General features: G+C 39.7%; 1 protein-coding gene across 13 annotated transcripts in view; it reads left to right on the top strand.

The window, feature by feature from the left end:
• adgrb1a (adhesion G protein-coupled receptor B1a) overlaps positions 1-19,937 on the top strand; it is a 175,834-nt gene that overhangs the window by 95,383 nt on the left and 60,514 nt on the right. For 6 of the 13 annotated variants that reach the window (XM_055013312.1, XM_055013317.1, XM_055013315.1 and 3 more), the window contains exons 3-14: positions 2,566-2,724; positions 3,486-3,590; positions 5,486-5,653; positions 6,068-6,247; positions 7,171-7,335; positions 7,528-7,692; positions 8,500-8,601; positions 8,717-8,823; positions 9,127-9,321; positions 9,907-9,975; positions 13,000-13,108; positions 15,290-15,433. In XM_055013312.1, coding sequence (XP_054869287.1) covers positions 2,566-2,724; positions 3,486-3,590; positions 5,486-5,653; positions 6,068-6,247; positions 7,171-7,335; positions 7,528-7,692; positions 8,500-8,601; positions 8,717-8,823; positions 9,127-9,321; positions 9,907-9,975; positions 13,000-13,108; positions 15,290-15,433 — 1,668 coding nt within the window. The remainder of the gene's footprint in view (positions 1-2,565; positions 2,725-3,485; positions 3,591-5,485; positions 5,654-6,067; positions 6,248-7,170; positions 7,336-7,527; positions 7,693-8,499; positions 8,602-8,716; positions 8,824-9,126; positions 9,322-9,906; positions 9,976-12,999; positions 13,109-15,289; positions 15,434-19,937) is intronic. The other 7 variants (XM_055013318.1, XM_055013308.1, XM_055013310.1 and 4 more) reach the window with 5 other exon arrangements.

Genomic DNA, 19,937 nt, shown 5'->3' with positions numbered 1-19,937 from the left:
TCTTGGACATCAGAGCATGATAGATGGTGGCTGTGCCTCTTGTCTGCTCTGCACTGTGGTCTGTATCAGCGGAGGAATGTGCTGTCCTTCCTTTGCTATAGATCTCTCCCCATATACAGTATCGCTCCCCACATGTTGTCCCTCGGTATGACATCTAAGAAACACACACAGGTAGGTGGCAGCTATCAATGCAGTCATGGCAGGTATTGAAACTAAAAACTGTAACACTGAATAAAGCCAACCACTAAGTTTTGCTGTTCAGTTTTTTATATATATAAATTTCTCATTTTACTTCAAAACTGACTATTTTGTGCAGATTCATCAAATCAAACTCAGATTTGTAAAAAAAAAAAAAAAAAAAAAAAAATATTTAAATTAGAGGTTGTAATGTGACAAAATAGGTAAAAAGCCAACAGGAGGTGAATACTGTTGCAAGGCACTGTACATAACGTACGCATACACAACACATACCTGTGCTCACGCAAGGCAGTTTGGTATTCATTTAGTTAGTCTGTGGGTCGATCTATATTAAATCTCCAGATTCTATGTTACTATGATTTCTGAAAACACAAACTGAGGAATGAACAGTCTTGGTGGAGCACTGCACTCTATGAGTGCTTTTCTTGTTCATCTTTTTGTCTGTCCTCCTCTGGTCTGTCCCTCACCTGTTTTCTGAACTCAGCTCTGATGTTTAGTGGCTGGAATGCAGAGACCAATTCATTGGCTGAGCAGCGTCACATGGGATGGCTGAACTTGTACCTAATTGGTCTGTGTTTTTCCTGAGCTGATAAACTAATGCTGTAAACACTGGAAAAGCTGCGCTGGTGAAATAGAAGCGACCCATATATATATATATATATATATATATATATATATATATATATATATATATATATATTTGGTATTCATTTAGTTAGTCTGTGGGTCGATCTATATTAAATCTCCAGATTCTATGTTACTATGATTTCTGAAAACACAAACTGAGGAATGAACAGTCTTGGTGGAGCACTGCACTCTATGAGTGCTTTTCTTGTTCATCTTTTTGTCTGTCCTCCTCTGGTCTGTCCCCTCACCTGTTTTCTGAACTCAGCTCTGATGTTTAGTGGCTGGAATGCAGAGACCAATTCATTGGCTGAGCAGCGTCACATGGGATGGCTGAACTTGTACCTAATTGGTCTGTGTTTTTCCTGAGCTGATAAACTAATGCTGTAAACACTGGAAAAGCTGCGCTGGTGAAATAGAAGCGACCCATATATATATATATATATATATATATATATATATATATATATATATATATATATATATATATATATATATATACATATATATATATATAATGATCTTCTCTGCTGCTGTAAGCACCGCATGGAAGAAAAACCATTAACTACAGTTTCTGTGCTGATATCTTAATCTCATATGTGCATAGGTACATGAAATACAGTATGCACCTTAACCACTTAACTATTTGGTTGCACGTAGTCCTTCCTGCAAAATGTTCCTCCTGAAATACAATTGTATTGAGTTTACTGACAATGTCATGCTTATTTAAAATATTATTATCTTGTTAAATGGAAGCAAATATTATGTTATATCTATATCTAAATAAGTTTGCATTTATTTAATAAAAGGAGTGTTATAATGATGATAAAGTAAAAACATAGTGACAAGTGAAAGTGGTCAATAATACTGATGAGTAATACAGAATTATCAGCTGAATTTGTCTGCTTTACAGGCTGAGTTCAACTCTAGAGATCACAGTGAAGCATTTAGTAACTAGAGTCAGGTATTTCCCTCAGGAGTGGGTAGAGATCACAACTTGTTTTAGCTGCCCCCGAATGGACAAAACATTTTAGTGGCAGGGGTATTTCTGAACAATTCTCTTATTACAGTGAGTCTGACTGAATCATCCATGCTTTGCATTGTTGTATTGGGTTGTTTCAACTCTTTGCTGAAACTGTACAGCTGTAACAAAATGTGACGTATTTGGTATCGCTGGAAACTCTGGTGCCAACATGCTGTGTTTATGGAGTATAACTACTTATTTTGTTTTTGTCATTCTCGTAGATGTGATCCAGAGCCCTGTAATTACAGTTTTTTTGTCTTCCTTAACTATTTATTTTAGAGTTAGGGAGAATTGAAAGTATGCCTGCTTTAAAGGTGCTATGACACATCCCTTGGCATTGTTTTGTTTTGATAAAGCCTTACTTGTAAATGTATTGAACATGGAAGGCATTCTCTGGTTAAAGGTATAAAAATATGTCTTCACACACGCTATACTCTTTGGCACCTTTCCAATATTAAGGGGTTACATGCTTTACCCTGTAGGATGAGAAAATCGATTAGTATCAAATGATCTCAACAATACCTGGCAGTAAACTGAGAAACACTGCATCCTTTCATAGCTGCTGAAAAATGAGCTTAAATGAAGCCTAAGGATGGACAATGCATTGCTGTATAAATGACCACCACTGTCTTTGTGTGTGTGTGTGTGCGTGCGTGCGTGCGTGCGCGTGCGTGCGTGCGTGCGTGTGTGTGTGTATATGTGTGTGTGCGTGTCTCCAGGTGGTTGGAGTGTGTGGGGCCAATGGGCACAGTGTAGCAGCGAGTGTGGAGGAGGGATCCAAACCCGGACTCGAACCTGTCAGTCACCTCCGGAGGAGTTGTACCTGTGTGAAGGTGTAGTGGAGGAGGGCCGGCCCTGCAACTCACAGTCCTGCACCGGTGAGCTGCTCCTCCTCTCTGTTTGTTTCTGTGTACATCCATGTCTGTCGGTGAGGGCCCGTTGGAGCTTGTGGTTACATATGAGCGTGTGATGTGTGCTATTTTTACAGCTATTCTTTCTTTTCTTTCGTAACATTGTGTTCATCTGCTTGTGTGTCCATCCTCTGTAAGTCAGCTTTTTGACTTAAGGAGTGCATGTTGGAAAGGGGACTTTGATCGATGAAAAACCACATGGTCAACCTTTTTTTAAGACCATGCATGTACAGTATGTTAAGAACATTACACCTACAAAGATCTAAAGGCACACAGAAAATCAACATCTGAGCACTAATATGCAAAAGCTATTTACCAAGAAGGGTTAGTATTTTCATTGAATTGTTTGACTGCTTCAAGCAAGCTTTATTGGTGCACAACTGGGTATGTCTGACAAACAACTCAAACAGCAGATAGTCATTATTGCAGATGTGGTTTTGTGTTGTTGTTTTTTTTTTGTTTGTTTTCTAATTAGTCATGCCATGTGTGGCATCTGAAGACTCATATAAACAGCATTACTCAACAGCTGGACATATAAAAGAGAGCACTGCACACATGTACAACACATTAACACCAACAGCACAACACAAGTCCCAAGTTTGGCTGATGCTGTTCTGGGTGACCAATCACGTCACGGTTGTGTCCCAAATATAAGCCAATAATGAAGGAGCTGTGGTTGCTAACCCCCGCCCCCTCCTCCCCCCTGGCCTTGCCTCATCCTCCTTTAGGCAAAGGTCGCCATCTCTCTCGCAGCCAATCGCTTCGCTCGGTGGACAGCCGCAAGCGTGATGACGTAGACAAGCCTCGCAGTGGACAGCAGAGCCCTCAGACAGGTAAGACAACGGGACGCAGAGGGATCCCATGCATCAGCCACTGTGGCAGCTTGGGTGACCACCACAACTGTATAACATATAATAAAACAAATGTGACACCCACAACCTAAAGAGTTGCACTCACAAAATACACACATCTATCAAAATCTCCAATAGTAGTGCCTCATGTGCAGTGAACTAATTCCAACATGGACCCTGACTGAACATATTGAAAATGTATTTTATTTGAGGTTATTACAGGACACTGTGCCCTGTCTGTAAAACACTATATCAAATGGAGTCCTCCCTTTCTGTTAAAGTGATATTCTACCCGAAATCAGTAGTAGCAACCAGAGAAATACTTCAATAAATTGGGACATATGTTTATTAATTTTCAAGATGTATTTCAATCTAATGCCAATATGTTAAGGATGGAGCTGGAGTGGGAACACGTTTAGCCTAGTTCACTATAGAAACTAGATGCAGGGGAAAGAGTTAACCTGTCCTAAACTAACTGATAGGCACAACTAGCATCTCATTTGCTTAATCCATATACAACAAGGGGTATATGCTGGAATTATGCCTTGACAAAAAACAGTTCACAATATTTATCTGTCTGATGTCAATTTTGTTCAGGCACAACAATTAGAATACTGGCAGCTTCACAGTGACCTCAAGACTTCAATCAGTCCCTGTGCTTAGCAGTTATATAGAACATAACTTCCGCCTAAACATCAAATTATGCTTTTTACAATTCCTATTGTGGACTGAATTAAGTCTGAAGACTTGATGATAAACTAGAATAATTGCCTCCCAACTCCAGCTCTGTACTCACCATACAAACAGGAAATCTCATCTCTTTCTTTAATTAAGTCCATATTTTCCCAAATTGTTGAACTATTTCCTTTCAAATGTGGCTGTTAGGTTTGCATACCCACAAAGACCAGTGGCTGCAGTCATTTGAATTCATGTCAGCGTTGATCCATGTTTAAAGGAAATGATTTATTACAACATTCACTACTGATAAAACGGTAAAGGGAGAAGTGGGCCATGAACAGTGGATGTTTTAGATTTTGGAATTTGCCAAAGGAAAAATTAGTCACTGCTATAATTCTATTGTACCTATTAGAATGTAAACTAACTACAGCTACTGGTCTTTGGAAAAAGGAAAAGCACACACCTACAGCATCCTGTCCAAGTTACAGGTGTAAATGTTACAAGAAATATAGATTTTAGGTTAAGTATCACTTTAACTTGTTAATCTATTCCCCACTACCTTTTTAGTTCTCCTCTCCCTGCTTCCTCAGCTGCGAATGCCCAATTTGCCCTTATAGGTCAACTGACCCATTGAAATAGCAGTCATGGCCAGTGAAAAGATGACTGACATATCCCAAACCAGTGGCATTAACTTCCACTGGAAGTCAATGCAAAGGATATGACATCAAAACCTCACAGGTGACGAAGGACAAGCAGACCAGAAGCTGGCGTCCATTTCAGTGGCTGCCTCCTTTGAAGGACACAGTGTTTGAAGTTGGACTGAGCAGTAGAAGGTTGACCTGTTTCTAAATGGTACAGTCTACAGAGGATGGAGGCCTTTGCACAAGCTCCTGTCATTGTCTTTTCAAGTGGCAGGAATTCTGATAGAATCGTCAGTTTTGTCTTCAAATAATAGTCCTATTTATCAGCCACATTTGAAACAGAATGGCTTCATCAAACTGTTAACAAATATTGGCCTTTGATGGAGGCGGCCCCTAAAATGCGGCACAGCCACAATCTACCCTTTATCACACCACAACCCTTCCTCTTTTGGCCACAGAAGCAGCGTCCTGCATGATAATTAGTTATGGCCCTCTCCTTTCCTTTTCCTCCTCTTTCCCCCCTATCCTCCCATCCTTTATCCATCCCTTCCTCCTCAGTAGACTCAACATCAGGTGAGGAGTGGTCAGCGTGGAGTGTGTGTTCTGCCACATGTGGGGAGGGCTGGCAGAGTCGCACTCGTTTCTGTGTGTCCTCCTCCTACAGCACCCAGTGTAGTGGGCCACTGCGAGAGCAGAGACCTTGCAACAACTCTGCTGTTTGTCCAGGTAAGCCCCCCTTCACCCCATCCTGCCACCGTCCTGCGCTCGCCCAGCCCTCTCCTGGACCTTACCTCATCCATACAAGACCCACCTGACTCGTCTCCACAAGCAGTTAGCAAAATGCGTGACCCCTGGGATGCTTTCTACCTTCCCCTTACAGAAGGGGCTCTGCCTGCAGTTTACTCTCCCTGTAATAACAGAGATTTCAAGGTATTCTCAGGTGGTTGTATAAGCAGACTGGCAGGGAGACTCCTCAACTCAGAAAGCAATATTAATGCTATAAATAAGCATGGATTATCCCAGGAAAACCAAACAACCAAGTAACTGATAATTGCCTCACAGTGTCTCAGTGATATCATCTTGCATTGTTTTGATGTGTTAAGGGGACCTGTGTTTGTGTGTCTATAAATCATACCCTAGCTGCTCTGATTGCAGTGCATGGCGCATGGGATGAGTGGTCACCGTGGAGTCTATGTTCGTCCACCTGTGGTCGGGGTTACAGGTCTCGAACACGAACCTGCACACCCCCACAATTTGGGGGAGATCCCTGTGATGGCCCGGAGAAACAGACCAAATTCTGCAACATCGCTGTCTGTCCAGGTGAGGAACACACTAATAACAATAAAAAGACCAACCAAAGAATCAGACGAGTTAAACTTGTACCAAACAGTCTGAGGTTGTTTGTCAAATGTTTTCACAAGATCATGCAGAAAATGTCCATTCAATGCATATGTAGTAGCAAGAAATGATGAAAGAAGTGTACATGCTTCCAGCAGACTTCTAGTTGAATTGTTCAGCAGCACTTCAAAACCTCACCCCCTCATACCTCTGTACAGGTGGGCTTTCCTCCAACAATTGTTGTATATTTCCAACACCTACAATTTGACAATCACACCCACTTCTTTTTCTATTTTTTCATTCTTTAGGCCAAAAATGTACTAGATGCGCATGGCTGCAAGGGTGCATATGACTTGGTTAACTTTCTCACATCCATGACACTTTTACAACCCAGAATTTGTGACTAAGATCACTGCAGAACCATACATGATGACAAACATGTTTGACTGTATATAATGTAGATTGAACACAACTGTGACTGTATGTAGCCCTTCACGCAGTTCATTCTGCCTTTTATGTGCATACAACCCTAGAAACACTAGGAAAATCTTTTAGAAGATCTATACATCTCACTCTTATAATGCGTAGCCAGTGTGAACATTCAAAGCAGCGATACAACCCTGTTGCCATTGACTTTATATGGTTTATTAGAAGCACACCAACTCTTACAGCTAGTCCATAGAGCATTTTATTACGACATTTCAACATTAACAAAATAAAAGATCTGATGTTGAGAAATATTTAGTAGTCACCTTTTTGATATGAAAAGTACACTCGAGAAATGCAACTCTGTCTTTATGAAATGTCTTTGAATCAGCAAATAAGCCCTAATACACTAAATAGCTGAATATCGTTTTTGTGCTGTCTTTTTGTTGTTCTGGTTACTGTGTGCTGGCTGCCCTCAGTGGATGGAGTCTGGAATGAGTGGTCCAGCTGGAGCTCATGCTCTGCCTCCTGTTCTAACGGGACCATGCAGAGAACCAGAGAGTGTAACGGACCCTCGTATGGAGGCTCTGAGTGCAGAGGAGAGTGGCTGGAGACTGTCGACTGCTTCCTTGGGGAGTGTCCGGGTATGAGAACCACATACACATTTTAGGGAACATGCTGTTATGTCAGTCCTGAGTCCTGCGTTACAGAATTTGTAGCTCTGGAACACTGAAATGTGGAATAACACTAGTATGGTCTTTAGGTTTGTATGTGTTTTACTGTCATATTTCATTCATCTGACCTCTGACACTCTCATGTTGCACTCATTCTCTCAGTGGATGGGAAGTGGCAGCCGTGGTCCCTGTGGTCAGGTTGTTCTAAAACCTGTGGAGGGGGAAATCAGCAGAGAAACAGGATTTGTTATGGGCCCTTTTTTGGAGGGCAGTCTTGTCCAGGAGAACAAGAGGAGATCCGCCGCTGTAATGAAAAGAGATGCCCAGGTCAGTGGATGGACAAATCTGTTTACTTATCCAGCCCTATTACATCAGTGCACTACTGAGAAATGTTTTTGACCCCTGCTGTAATTCAATTCAATTCAATTCAATTTTATTTATATAGCGCCAATTACAGTCAAATTGTCTCGAGACGCTTTACAGAACCCATATGCCTGACCCCCAGAGCAAGCCCTAAGGCGACAGTGGCAAGGAAAACACCCTTTTAACAGGGAAAAAAACCTCGAGCAGAACCCGGCTCTAATGTGGGGGAACCCATCTGCCTGCTGGCCGGGCGGGTTGAGAGGGACAGAAGAGGTGGAGAGGTAGAGATAGAGGGATACAGATAGAGGGGTAGAGATAGAGGGGTAGAGATAGAGAGGTGGGGGGGTGGGACACAAGGACCATAAAACACAGCCACACATCTGAAGCATCCAGCATCCAGCTCTGGGATCAGGGACACTCGGAGAAAGGACACAGAAAGAAACAGAGTGAATGTAATGCAATAATGGTATATATAGTAAATACATAGGTAGTTAGAGAAGGGCTCAGTGCATCCAGAGAGGTTCCCCAGCAGTCTAGGCCTATAGCAGCATAACTAGGGGCAAACTAAAGGGACGTCAAGAGGGGAAGTCAGTTGTGCAAATGAAAACACCAGCTCACCCCGTCAGGGTCACCCAGTCAGTCCTAACTATAAGCTTTGTCGAAAAGGAAGGTTTTAAGCCTGGTCTTAAAAATAGAGAGGGTGTCCGGGTAATTCATGGTTACATGATTGATACCATTTTATAATACTTATTTCTTCTTTTCTGTGAATAGAACTTTATGAAATATGTGGCGAGGACAATTTCTCCAATGTTGTATGGAAGATGACTGCAGCTGGGGACACAGCTGCAGTCCGCTGTCCTCCCAATGCCATAGGTTAGCTCACACACAAATCCAGCCTTCACAAACTGTACGGTTAAAGTTAAAGTCATTACATGAGAAACAACCCCTAATACTTTGATGAACCCTCATTGTGTGTGTCTCCACACAGGGCTTATCCTGCGCCGCTGCACCTTAGACGAGGAGGGCATCGCCTACTGGGAGAATCCCACATACATGAAATGCATTTCCAATGACTATCGCAGTATACAAACTTTAGTAAGCATCAACAAGTTTTTCTATGTTACTTTATGTTCCTGGTAGCGTCAAAGTCAACAAGCCATATAAAGACATGCATTGTAGCTTTTCAAGAGCAAAGGTGTGAAAATTCTATGGATTTTCATGCAGTACTACAGGCTGCATGTTGGCTCTGATATAATCACCTATATCTTCTCAAAGCCCAGCAGCATAAAGCAGGTTAAGCAACAAAACTTAGTTCATAGGTTTGGAAAAAGAAACATGCCAATATGCTGGTGTGTTAACCACTAACTGAAAACTAACAGAAGCCACTTTCTCTGCCAGACACGAGAACATTTGTCCAAAGCACAGCGTGGCCTTGTGGGAGATGGTGTTTCAGAAGTGATGAACAAGCTGAGGGTGACCTCCAGTGAGGGGACAAGCTACAGTGGAGATCTACTGGCTATCGTGGACGTACTGAAGAACATGACAGAGATATTCAGGAGGGCATACTACAGCCCCAGCAGTGCAGACATGAGGGTGAGTTGATACATATGTTTGCTAGTAGTGGACTCCTGTTTGTGATACTATTTGAGAGTCACTCTCATAACTCTTTATTAGTTTCAGTGGTTGAAGGACATAAAATTATTCCAGATTTGACAAAATTAAGATGCAGAAGCACAAATTATTGAAAATTCAAGTATTGATCCATATGATGGGATATGCTACCCTGTGTTTTTCTTATTATTAAAGGTACAGCTATGTTTGAGCACATAATTGCCATTCTTCCCACTATGCTAAAATGACAAAAAGGTCTTATTGATTTCTGTCAGATCAACTCTTATTTCTAGAACACTGAACCTGTAGACACAGTTCACCAGGTGTAAAGTGCTTTAAACTGCTCAGTGAACTCATGGAGTCTCTAAAAAATCCTTGATGAAAATATGTAATGTGTGTAAAATTGTGGCACAGAAGAACATGACTGATCAGGCTTTGATACACAGTTAACATAATACAGTACAAAAGAATAGCACACAATGTCACTATACAAGGTCTGTAAACACTCAACAAAACATAAAGCTCATAATGTGATTAAATATAAAACATATTGTCTTTGTTTTCCAGAATTTTGTGCAGTCTGTCAGCAATCTATTGATGGAGGAGAACAGGGAGAGATGGGAGGAAGCACAACTGGTTAGTATCACTCTCTCACTCTAAAAGAGAATTCACACCATCACTTGGTCTGCATTGCACCTTTTACTGAAATGTGTGCGCAGTAATAATAGCAACCTTATAGCTTATAGCTGCACAAGTGATGGCTTAGACGCTGTGACAAAGACACAGGTGGACAATCAGTCCGCCTTTGTTTTTTCACACAGACAGGTAAACGAAATGGAGAAACAAGAACTGCTGAAAGACAGAAATAACTATAGCTAATGAGTAACCAAGTCAACGCAAACACCCACTCATCCATCTGCTGCACTCATCCACTCGTGTATCGTTATCTGTGCCTCCATCCAGCCGTCCAGCATCCATCCTCCTGTTCTCTGGAGTGTCACCATGCAGGCAGAAGAACAGTGCTAAACAAACAAACCTGCTCTTCTCAAAATGCTTCAAAATGTATGAAAATGGAAATGACACACTTTCTGCACAAGTGGTTTGCTCCTCCAGGATGGAATAATTACAAAAAAGAGTTATTGTTATTGCTAAGACTATTATTGCCTTGAACTGTGGCAACTCAGTGCACACCAAAAACAATGTGAGGTGTTTTGTTTTTTCATATATAACCATGACCAAAATCAATGTGATTTGATATATGAGCAGATATTACTTCACTTGACCATTATTGACTTTGATATTCTATATCTTTGAATGTCTATGTGCCAGCCTCTTAAGGAGCCAGGGCTGTCCTTTTTTTTTCTAAAAGGTGTGAAATCAATAGGAACTTGTAGGAACTTGAAAGTTGCAATAGGGGATTTATCACGGTGCCGTGTTGGCTTTTAACATGGCTGCATTCCAAAAAGTATGGTATTTTATCAAAAAGCCAAGCTTTCAGGCATGAGACCTTTATCAGGGCCAAAGATGGATCATCACCCACATAAATCTGCCTCTGGAGCCCCAGTTCCATGTGGATCCAAAGAATCAAGGTTAACTATGTGGCAGTTACAGCTCTATTTATTTCATTTAAAGTGTGCCTGTACATACTGTATGCAACACTACAGCATTTACTGATTTATAAGGCCTCAGATTGTAGTGTTCAGCATTGGCCTGGGTCTCACTGGTTAAGAAAATCCAGAAAATCTTTGTCAAAGAAAAATCTTGAATCTTAAAATGACATCAGAAAGTGTTGCTACAGTTACATTTTCATTGTGTAGAAATGACAAGGCCACAGTGTAAAATACCATACAATAGTATAATGAAATCACCCATCATCGAGGAGGTCTTATTGATATCTGTCAGATCAACTCTTATTTCTAGAACACTGAACCTCCACACAGTTCATCAGGTGTAAAGTGCTTTAAACTGCTCAATGAAATCATGGAGTCTCTAAAAAACCCTTGATGAAAACATGCAATGTGATGTATATTGCAGAACTGCTCTGGAATGAAGAGTCTCTAGAGACCCTTCCTTGTTGCAATTTGAAGACAACGTAATTTATTGTGCGTTTTCAAATAAATATCAAGACATGTCACGTGCTGATAGTCATGATGAAGTATCAAATTCAGTCTCTACCCAGCAGTTAAATTGCATAAAGTCAGAGAACAGCCTCACATATCTCACTCCTGTCCTTACTGTGGTGCAGCAGAGTTCCAATAGTTGCAGCAACAGCTGTTAAATATACAGATGTCAACTCCAACGTACCCTGAGTGGATCTGCATTGTGATGAGACTGATGAGTTTTCGTACCTTTGTTCAGTTAGTTCACACATTTAACTGAGCAGGAAAACCTAATTTCATTACGTCAAGAAAGCTGGATATTTTATTTATTGTTTGCTGTGATTGTTTAGATGTCCTGTGCAAGGCTCTACTGTTAAAACTCAGCTGGGTATTCTAATTTTGAAAACGGTCAACAAAAATGTACAGGTGAAAAGGAAAACTATTCAAAGAGCAACTGTCCCATGAACTTGTTACAACACTAGTTTTAATTAACGCCCAGCTTGTCCCATGACCTATTCTATGGCTATAATAGCATCAGTTACACATAAATCTTACCAATAGTGTCCATTTTATCATGGACAGTAGGACTCCAAACCAAAATTGTGGTGACAGGTTAAAATATTTTGTTTAGCTGATAATAACGTTTGTTGCCTAAACCCAATACTAGACAACCAAATGAGCAAAGCAGGCCACAGCCCACGGCCCCAAGTCTAGAGCCTGTATCCTTTGGGTGCATGTAATGTGATTAACTGCAAATTTGTGTAATTATGTGACTCTGATATATAATATTAATTATGAAAAATACTCCATCCTCCTCCTTCAAGCATTGTATTGTATACAGGCCCTCTGTCAAAACCTGACATTAAGACCTTTAGTTTGTGTTAACCTCAGCTGCTGGGATGTTTACAGCCATTATTAAAACACTTTCAGTTATTTTCAGTAATCAGCTGTTGGTTATTTTTAGCATTTAAAATGCTTAATTTTTCTGTTTATTATTCCCTGAAGCCTAAATGAACATATTCAGATGTCTTCCTTTGGCTGATCAGTTGTCAGAAACCGGATTCACACATTATACTTTTGTTTTTTCATTTTCTCAACATTATTTTAAATGTAGCTCATATATTCAAGATATCCTCACTATTTTACATAATCCTGTCGTGGTACAGTCTTTATATTGTTAATGTCCATAAAACATTGTAAGCATTACTCATGTTTTTTTGTTTGTTTGTTTGCTTGCTTGGTTTTTGATAGTTTTTTTTTCATTATTAAAGAAACAAAGTCATAGAGTGCAATGTATATCCAGCCATCAAAATGAATAGGAAGACCATGATGCTCAAACTGTAAATATTGAATTGTAAATTGTTGGTCATAGCTGTGTGATAAGCTGTAGCAGTGAGTCAACAGGGGAAAGTATGACAATAATTGCCTAAAAAAACAGTTTTCTATAAAAGGCCTTTTGTGTGTGAGGGGCTTGAGTAGAAGCTCAGAATATTCACCTCAAATCCATAATCCCTTTTCTTTCTTTCTTTCTTTCTTCTCTCTTGTGTCTGTGTTTTCTCAGCTGGGGCCAAACATCAAAGAGCTGTTCCGTCTGGTAGAGGACTTTGTGGATGTCATTGGTCTAAGGATGAAAGACTTCCAAGACATGTATGAAGTCACCGATAACCTAGGTCAGCTTTATCTCCATCCAGGAGATCTCCACAGTTATCTCTGTTTATCAAAGAAATTCTCTTATCACAGCTTTTCTTTCACTGAAGATTGATCTCCATAACTAATAGCAATCCATAAAGGAGGGACAAAGGAGGTTGGCTGATGGTTAACAGACATTTCCTTTGCCTTCAGTCTGAAATCCGATTCAAACACCAAAGTTCCATCTATATATCTATATCAATATTTGGTGTGCATGTTGGCAAGAAAAACATGTCAAGAAAATGAAAAAAGGCCATATGGCAAAAATATATTTGAGGTAACGTCATCTTAATTGGATTTGACTACAGATCCTCACTGATATGAATTTTAAACGGACTCTCCATTAGTTTGCACCACATAAACAGAAAAAAATAATCCAGTAGGTAAACACTAAATTTATACATATAAATGATGGACTCACTGGTGAAGCCTATTTTAAATGTCAAATACTAACTGAATGGTTGTAATAAAGCCTTGCCCACACCACACGCATTTAAATGGTTAGATGAAGGGTTCCAGTGATTCAATATTGCACTTCTGTAGAGTGCACTTAATAGTGTCTTTTGATAGAAGCTCCCTGGCTTGTAAATGTGAGCGAGGGTCTAACAAACACTGTCCCTCACTTTGTAAGCAGGCTTTCTGTTAAAAATAGTAGGTCTCCAGTTCCAACCCTGATGAGGTCATAACGATGTCATTATTTAGATTTTCTGCATTGATTTAAGCAATTTGCAACAAAGTACAATAGACACAAACATACAGCACCAGATGAAAACACTGAATATGTTAGGAAAGCAGTTTATGAAACAAGCATTAGCTTCACATTCCCATCATGTTTCCCATAGTTTCTGTGCACTAGAAGTTTTTACCAATTTCTAATATCCTCTCAACAGTAGTGTGGACAAATGTGAGTTAAAAACTTGTTTTTTGTTGTTTTTTTTGTTTTTTTTGCACAATGTATTTTTTCAATTATATAAAAACTGTTAAAATATGCTTGAAATTGGATGCCCTTTGTTCTTTAATTTGAAATGAATTGTACCTTTTTAATCCCTAATTTGGTCATTGATAAGAACAGTCTTCAGTAGAAAGTTTTTTTTTTGTTTGTTTGTTTTGTTTTTTTGAATGGTGTTTTAACCTAGCATTAGCACAACACCTTTCGCTGCAAATTCCTCCTTTTCCTGTAGTTGTGGATATTATTGTATTAAGGCACTGAACAGTCCCACTCTCTGTAGCTTTCTATTTCTGGTCCCCAGTATTTTCATGAAAGCAAGCCATGGTGAATATTAGCACTCCCTGGAGCAGCAGGTCTTTACATGTGTCTCAGGAGATCCTAAATCCACCTTCACAACCACCTGCTGCACCCCTCCATTGCAATGTGACTGCAAACACTGCATTTTTTTCAAACAGGGGAAAAATAATACAGTGATCACAGACGCTGTGCTGTTCTCTGTGACCTCCAGATAAAAACGAGGCAGATTTTTGAGTTGAGTCGAGGGAGAATACGTGGGAATTGAGGCCAGATGAGAGGTCCTGTTTATAGCGGTACCACCTCGCTGTCTGCAGCCAAATAGCCGCCCACTGCAGCAGCATTCCTCCCCTGGGGCAGCTAACCTCCTCTCTCCTCCCACACCTCAAACACGAGCAAAGCCATGCAAAGAACTCTGCATCATCTGCCAACATATAGTTAGATGAGAGTTTCTCTTCCAAACTCAAACCTTTTAAAGCCGAATAGGATGCAGGAATCCACCAGATCTGAACTGCTGTTTTTTGTGGGTTTAGTTATTGTTGTTGCCATTTTTTATGGTTTACCGATTCTTTTTTTGAACATGTATTGTTTGCTAATTTCCCTGGGAAAGAAACTAGAGTGGAAGAAATTATATTTTATTTCAAGACTACACATATCATGCATGCATCCATCGTAGTCTATGTTAGCCCCCGCTTGTTAGCCCACATGAATGACACTTTGGGGCATGTCATCTGGAGAAACAGTAAGAAAAACTAGCAAACAAACTCACAAGCTGACTAACAAACTAAACACTCAATCAAACTTAGCATTTCTTGGTAGTTATATTTGACACCCAAGCTTTGATTACCAAGTACTACAAAGCAGAATCAGAGTATGGAGAGAAAGAATGACGATATTCATCACCATTTTCCTCTTCCAGTTTTGAGCATCCACAAGCGTCCAGTGGTGGGTCAGGCAGACATCAGTTTCCCTATGAAGGGCTGGAGGGGTATGGTAGACTGGGCTCGCAACTCTGAAGACAGAGTCACCATCCCTAAGAACATCCTGTCTACTGGCCAGCCAGGTGAGAGCTGTACATGAAGGTAGTTATTAATATATGTATATATATATAATATACATACTAACCAAATAGTGATTGCAGCATGTCCTTCTGTCTACTCGTTTTGACAATGCATGTGCTTGAGTATGTGTGTCTGTGTTAGTGTGCCATGTGTGTTTACTTCGGGGGGAGGGGGGGGGCTCAAGACAAAAACTGAAATGGGAAACAGCAGCTGATTTATAAAACAGTGTTTACCTCCATTAATCTGCAAATCAAAGCACCCTGCTCAGCAAATGCACGCAGAGATGCTTGTATTTAATGTTGCAAATAAAACATGGAGGAGAATAACAAAATCATTTTACATCACCCGCTGTTCAGCAGCTGTACAACAAAAAGGCGCGTTGTCTTCAATAAGGCCAGAGTAAGTTTCATAAAATGTTAATTCAGAGCCCATCTGCCTTAACAATTTGATGGCACTGAATTGCAAACAGGAGCATTTACATACTTCTTTGTTGCTTACAGACACAACACTGCAATGTTAAAGCAGATGCAAAACAAAGCTACAAGAGCGGGTGGGGTGTGGGTGTAAAAGTTTCAGGGTGTTTACTGTGAAGATGTGCTGCCTTCTTCTCAGTATGTTGTAATGCATTTGTCATGAATTTCAACATTATAGATATTCTTATTCAATAATCAATACTGAACTTTAGTGTCACAAAGCATTGAGGTGCTTATTCATTTGCCTGCATTTTCTGGAGATTTCAATCATGTCTGACAATCTCCCACAGCAAATGGATTGTAAATTTATAAACAGAGGACTTAACAATTAACAGATAAAGTAAGATGTTCAGTGTACAGCTGGGAAGACTGTGAGCTGTGAACGGAAGTTTAGAAAAAGGACTGTATGGATATGGACCCTTAGTGGAGTTTTATTATTATTATTGTTATTATTATTATTATTACTTCTTTGGTGTTAGAATATTCTTTCATTTCCACCTGATAAAACATTTCTATTTACAGTTAGTAATGACTACAAGACTTTGAGACCAAACTCAACAACGTTGGGCTTTATAGATGAGAGACACTTGGAGAATTTTGAGTCTTTGTGTCTCCATCACAATGCCAGAATAAAATATGAAAAACTTATCTCTGCCTTCCTCAAAATTGTGAGATAGTAAATAAAAAATGGTCCTGGCCTGCTGTGCAGGGACCTCCAGGACAGAAAAGGTTAACAAACTACTATTTGTTAAACTTTCATGCCCAACTTCGAACATTTTAGCTGTATCCTTACAATGGAACTAACTGATGCTCTCTGCTCTTAACACAGCAAACATGGTAAGCATAACCATAAGAGTCTTAAATACTACTACTGTACTGTATTATCATTGAAAAGGTTTTCATAAATGGAGAATGATATGGGGGAAGGACAGAATCATAGAGAAACAACAGTATGGGGATAAAATGTCAAGGAAAACAAAGTACATTTTCAGCTTGTATGCTAATACTTTACTGGTCAGGTTACATAGTTGGATCTGTGTCTGTAGAGTACATTAACTGTGTATATGTCCTGCATAAACTAAGCCCCTTATTCAAGGAGTCAGCACACATTTTCAATTCCATATTCTCTTACTTAAGTTTAGTGTTATAAAGTCATGCACTCAATTTAATGCTCAGAGTTTGAGATAGGCTGTCTCTATCTGAAAGGCTTACACTACGACACAATGGACATGAATAGACATTAATTTGTGGAGATTAAATGAGTGATTTTCTTTGGGCCACTTTTGACCAAAGAAAACGTCTCTATATTGTCCATGTGTGTATTCATCTGTCTATCTCTTATCCAGGTAATGTTGCAGCAGCAAATTTTTCTCCCCAGCAATGCTTTTCAGCTCTTCCTTGGGGATTCTAATATGATGTACAGTACAGTAGACCTCCCAAAAAAGCCAACTGAAAAAATGCATCTTAAAGGGTACAACTAGTCGCCCTGTGAAAGAAACTCATTTCAGGCGTTTGTGTCCGCAGTTACATTTTGGTCCCTCTCCAAGGCTCAAGAGCATAAATGAGGTTTGGAAGGTAAATAAACAGGTAAATCAAGAGATTCATCCTCAAGCTAGCTCACTTTTTATGCTCATACAATGCCTGACTTATTGTTGACATCACACTAATCTCCCTTTGTTGCACCTTAAGTTAAAAATATCATGAGATTTGATTTTCCACTGCTTTCAGTACTGTAATCAAATCAGAAATTTCAAAGGTATGTGGTTTAAACTTCAGAAAATACAGCCAAAACTTTTGCAATACAGTTAACAGAATGGGTGCGATTTGCTTCGGAAAGTTGTAATAGTGGACAACTCTCTGTTGTGTTAACGGATCTGAGTAAAATGTCTTCAGCTGTAATGACGCAGAGAGAAGTCACACTTTGTGTCATCCTAACAGTTATTGCTGACAAAACCAGCTGAGCTTCCCTTCTGTCTGGAGGCAGGTGCTAGGTACACAGTTTTCAGTAGCAGTAGGGTTATTTGTCAGCTGGGATGTTTTCGACCATTAAAGACAGCCCTGTAGTGCTAGCATGCTAATGAGGCCGTCACTCCTAATCAGGAGTCAACAGGAGCCAATCAGGAGCAATTAGAGACAATTTCCTCCCCAGCTGGGAGAAGTGTCTCCACGGTGGCAATGTCACACCAGCAGCCAGCCCTCTTTATGCATACAGCTTGGACTTGCTTATATGGATTAAAAAGTCTCTCTGATGTCTTGTTTACACTGATTGATTGATCCCTTCTCACAGCTCTAGAAAGGTCTGAAATTGGCTTTCTTTCCAATCAAAAGAATTATTCAAATAAAATGCTCTCTAAGCTATAAATAAATAAATAAAACTGAGAGAAATGTGTTTTCCAAACATGAAATGAAACAGCGTTAGGGCTACAGGCAGAATCAAATTTGCTTCCTCTTTGCAATGTACAAACATGCAGTGGAACAACAGTCATTTACAATGAAACTCACCCCAAGACACAAAACAAATTCATCAGTTTCCTCAATATGACAGTTGTAGTTGAATCTCTATGTAAAAGATTATTTAAATACTAAAACACTGCAAATAAGACAAATGTATATATGCAGCATATATATATATATATATATATATATATATATATATATATATATATATATATATATATATTTATATATATATTTATATATATATATATATATATATATATATATATACAAAAAGCATCTTTATTTTGCAGGTTTACACAATATGAAAACCTGTTGCTCTTTACACCAATAGGCCACAACATTAAAACATTAAAAACACCGACAGGTGACGTGAATAACATTGATCATATCGGTACTGTGTGGCTTTCTGCTGAAAAACCTTGGATTTTGGCACCAATGTCGATGAGACTTAGACATCCAAATAAACATTGTCCCAGAACAAGCACACTCCTTCAAGCAAATGGCAATCCTAAATGTCACTGCTCTACCCCCGAAGAAGAATGCACCCCACCACATCACAAAAACATCAAACAGTCAGGAACATCTTCAGGAACATGACAATCACTCAAGATGTTGATTTGACCTCCAAACCTCCAAGACCCTATTCTGATCAAGCATCAACAGGATGCAGTGGAACAAGTTTGATTCCCAGAGACCCCACTGCACAACCCAGAGCACCCAAAGGATCCACTGCTAACGTCCTGGTCCAGACCCCATAGGACACCCTGAGAGGTCCTCTGGTGCAGGCCCAATGGTTCAGAGCATTTTGGACCACATAAGGTGGACCTATGCAGAGTTAAGCAGGTGGTTTTCATGTTGGAACTGATCGGTGTATACTTTCTCAGTTGCTCTGGCAAAAAAAGACCTGCAATTGTCAAAGATCTCCCATTACAAATTAGATTTTCTAAAACCTGAAAACTAAGCAGGCAATGGGAGATGTAGAAGTCTAGTTTCACCTAAGATCACTTGAAATGCAATATGCTTAAAAGTTAACATTTTTGCTTTAATTTTTTGATTTTTATTTTATAACATATTTCAAAAATGCATAAATGTAATACTATAAGATGCAAGAAAGCAACTGATATGACTTTTTCCAGCACAACTTTGACTGTTTGAATAAATGCGCTGCTGCTAATATTACATTACAAATGGTTAAAAGGTAAAAATGGATTCATATTTTATTCATTTACTCAGCCCAAAAAAAATACATATGTGTGTTTGATATCTTTAAACGTGTAGTTCGAGGTCTCTGTGAGAAACGAGTGTCTGTTGAGATACCCTAGAGGGTTAATTGCCACATTAATCTGATCCACAACATGAAGTTTCTCCACATTTGCCATTCACTAGTGCCTCTCCACATGAAGTCACACTCACAGCAGTGGAGGGCTCTCAGCATTGAAGGGTAATGAGTAAACTGTGGGACACACTTGCATGCTCCACAACCAGGAAGCTGGCAGACACCTTGCTTATCCCGATGTCTTTTGTCATGTGCAAGTGCATAGGAACAGTAAAGACACATCCAAATCAAACAGCT

This window comes from Amphiprion ocellaris, chromosome 9 (assembly GCF_022539595.1).
Source record: "Amphiprion ocellaris isolate individual 3 ecotype Okinawa chromosome 9, ASM2253959v1, whole genome shotgun sequence".
NCBI lineage: Eukaryota > Metazoa > Chordata > Actinopteri > Pomacentridae > Amphiprion > Amphiprion ocellaris.
This window is presented reverse-complemented; position numbering and strand designations above follow the sequence as displayed.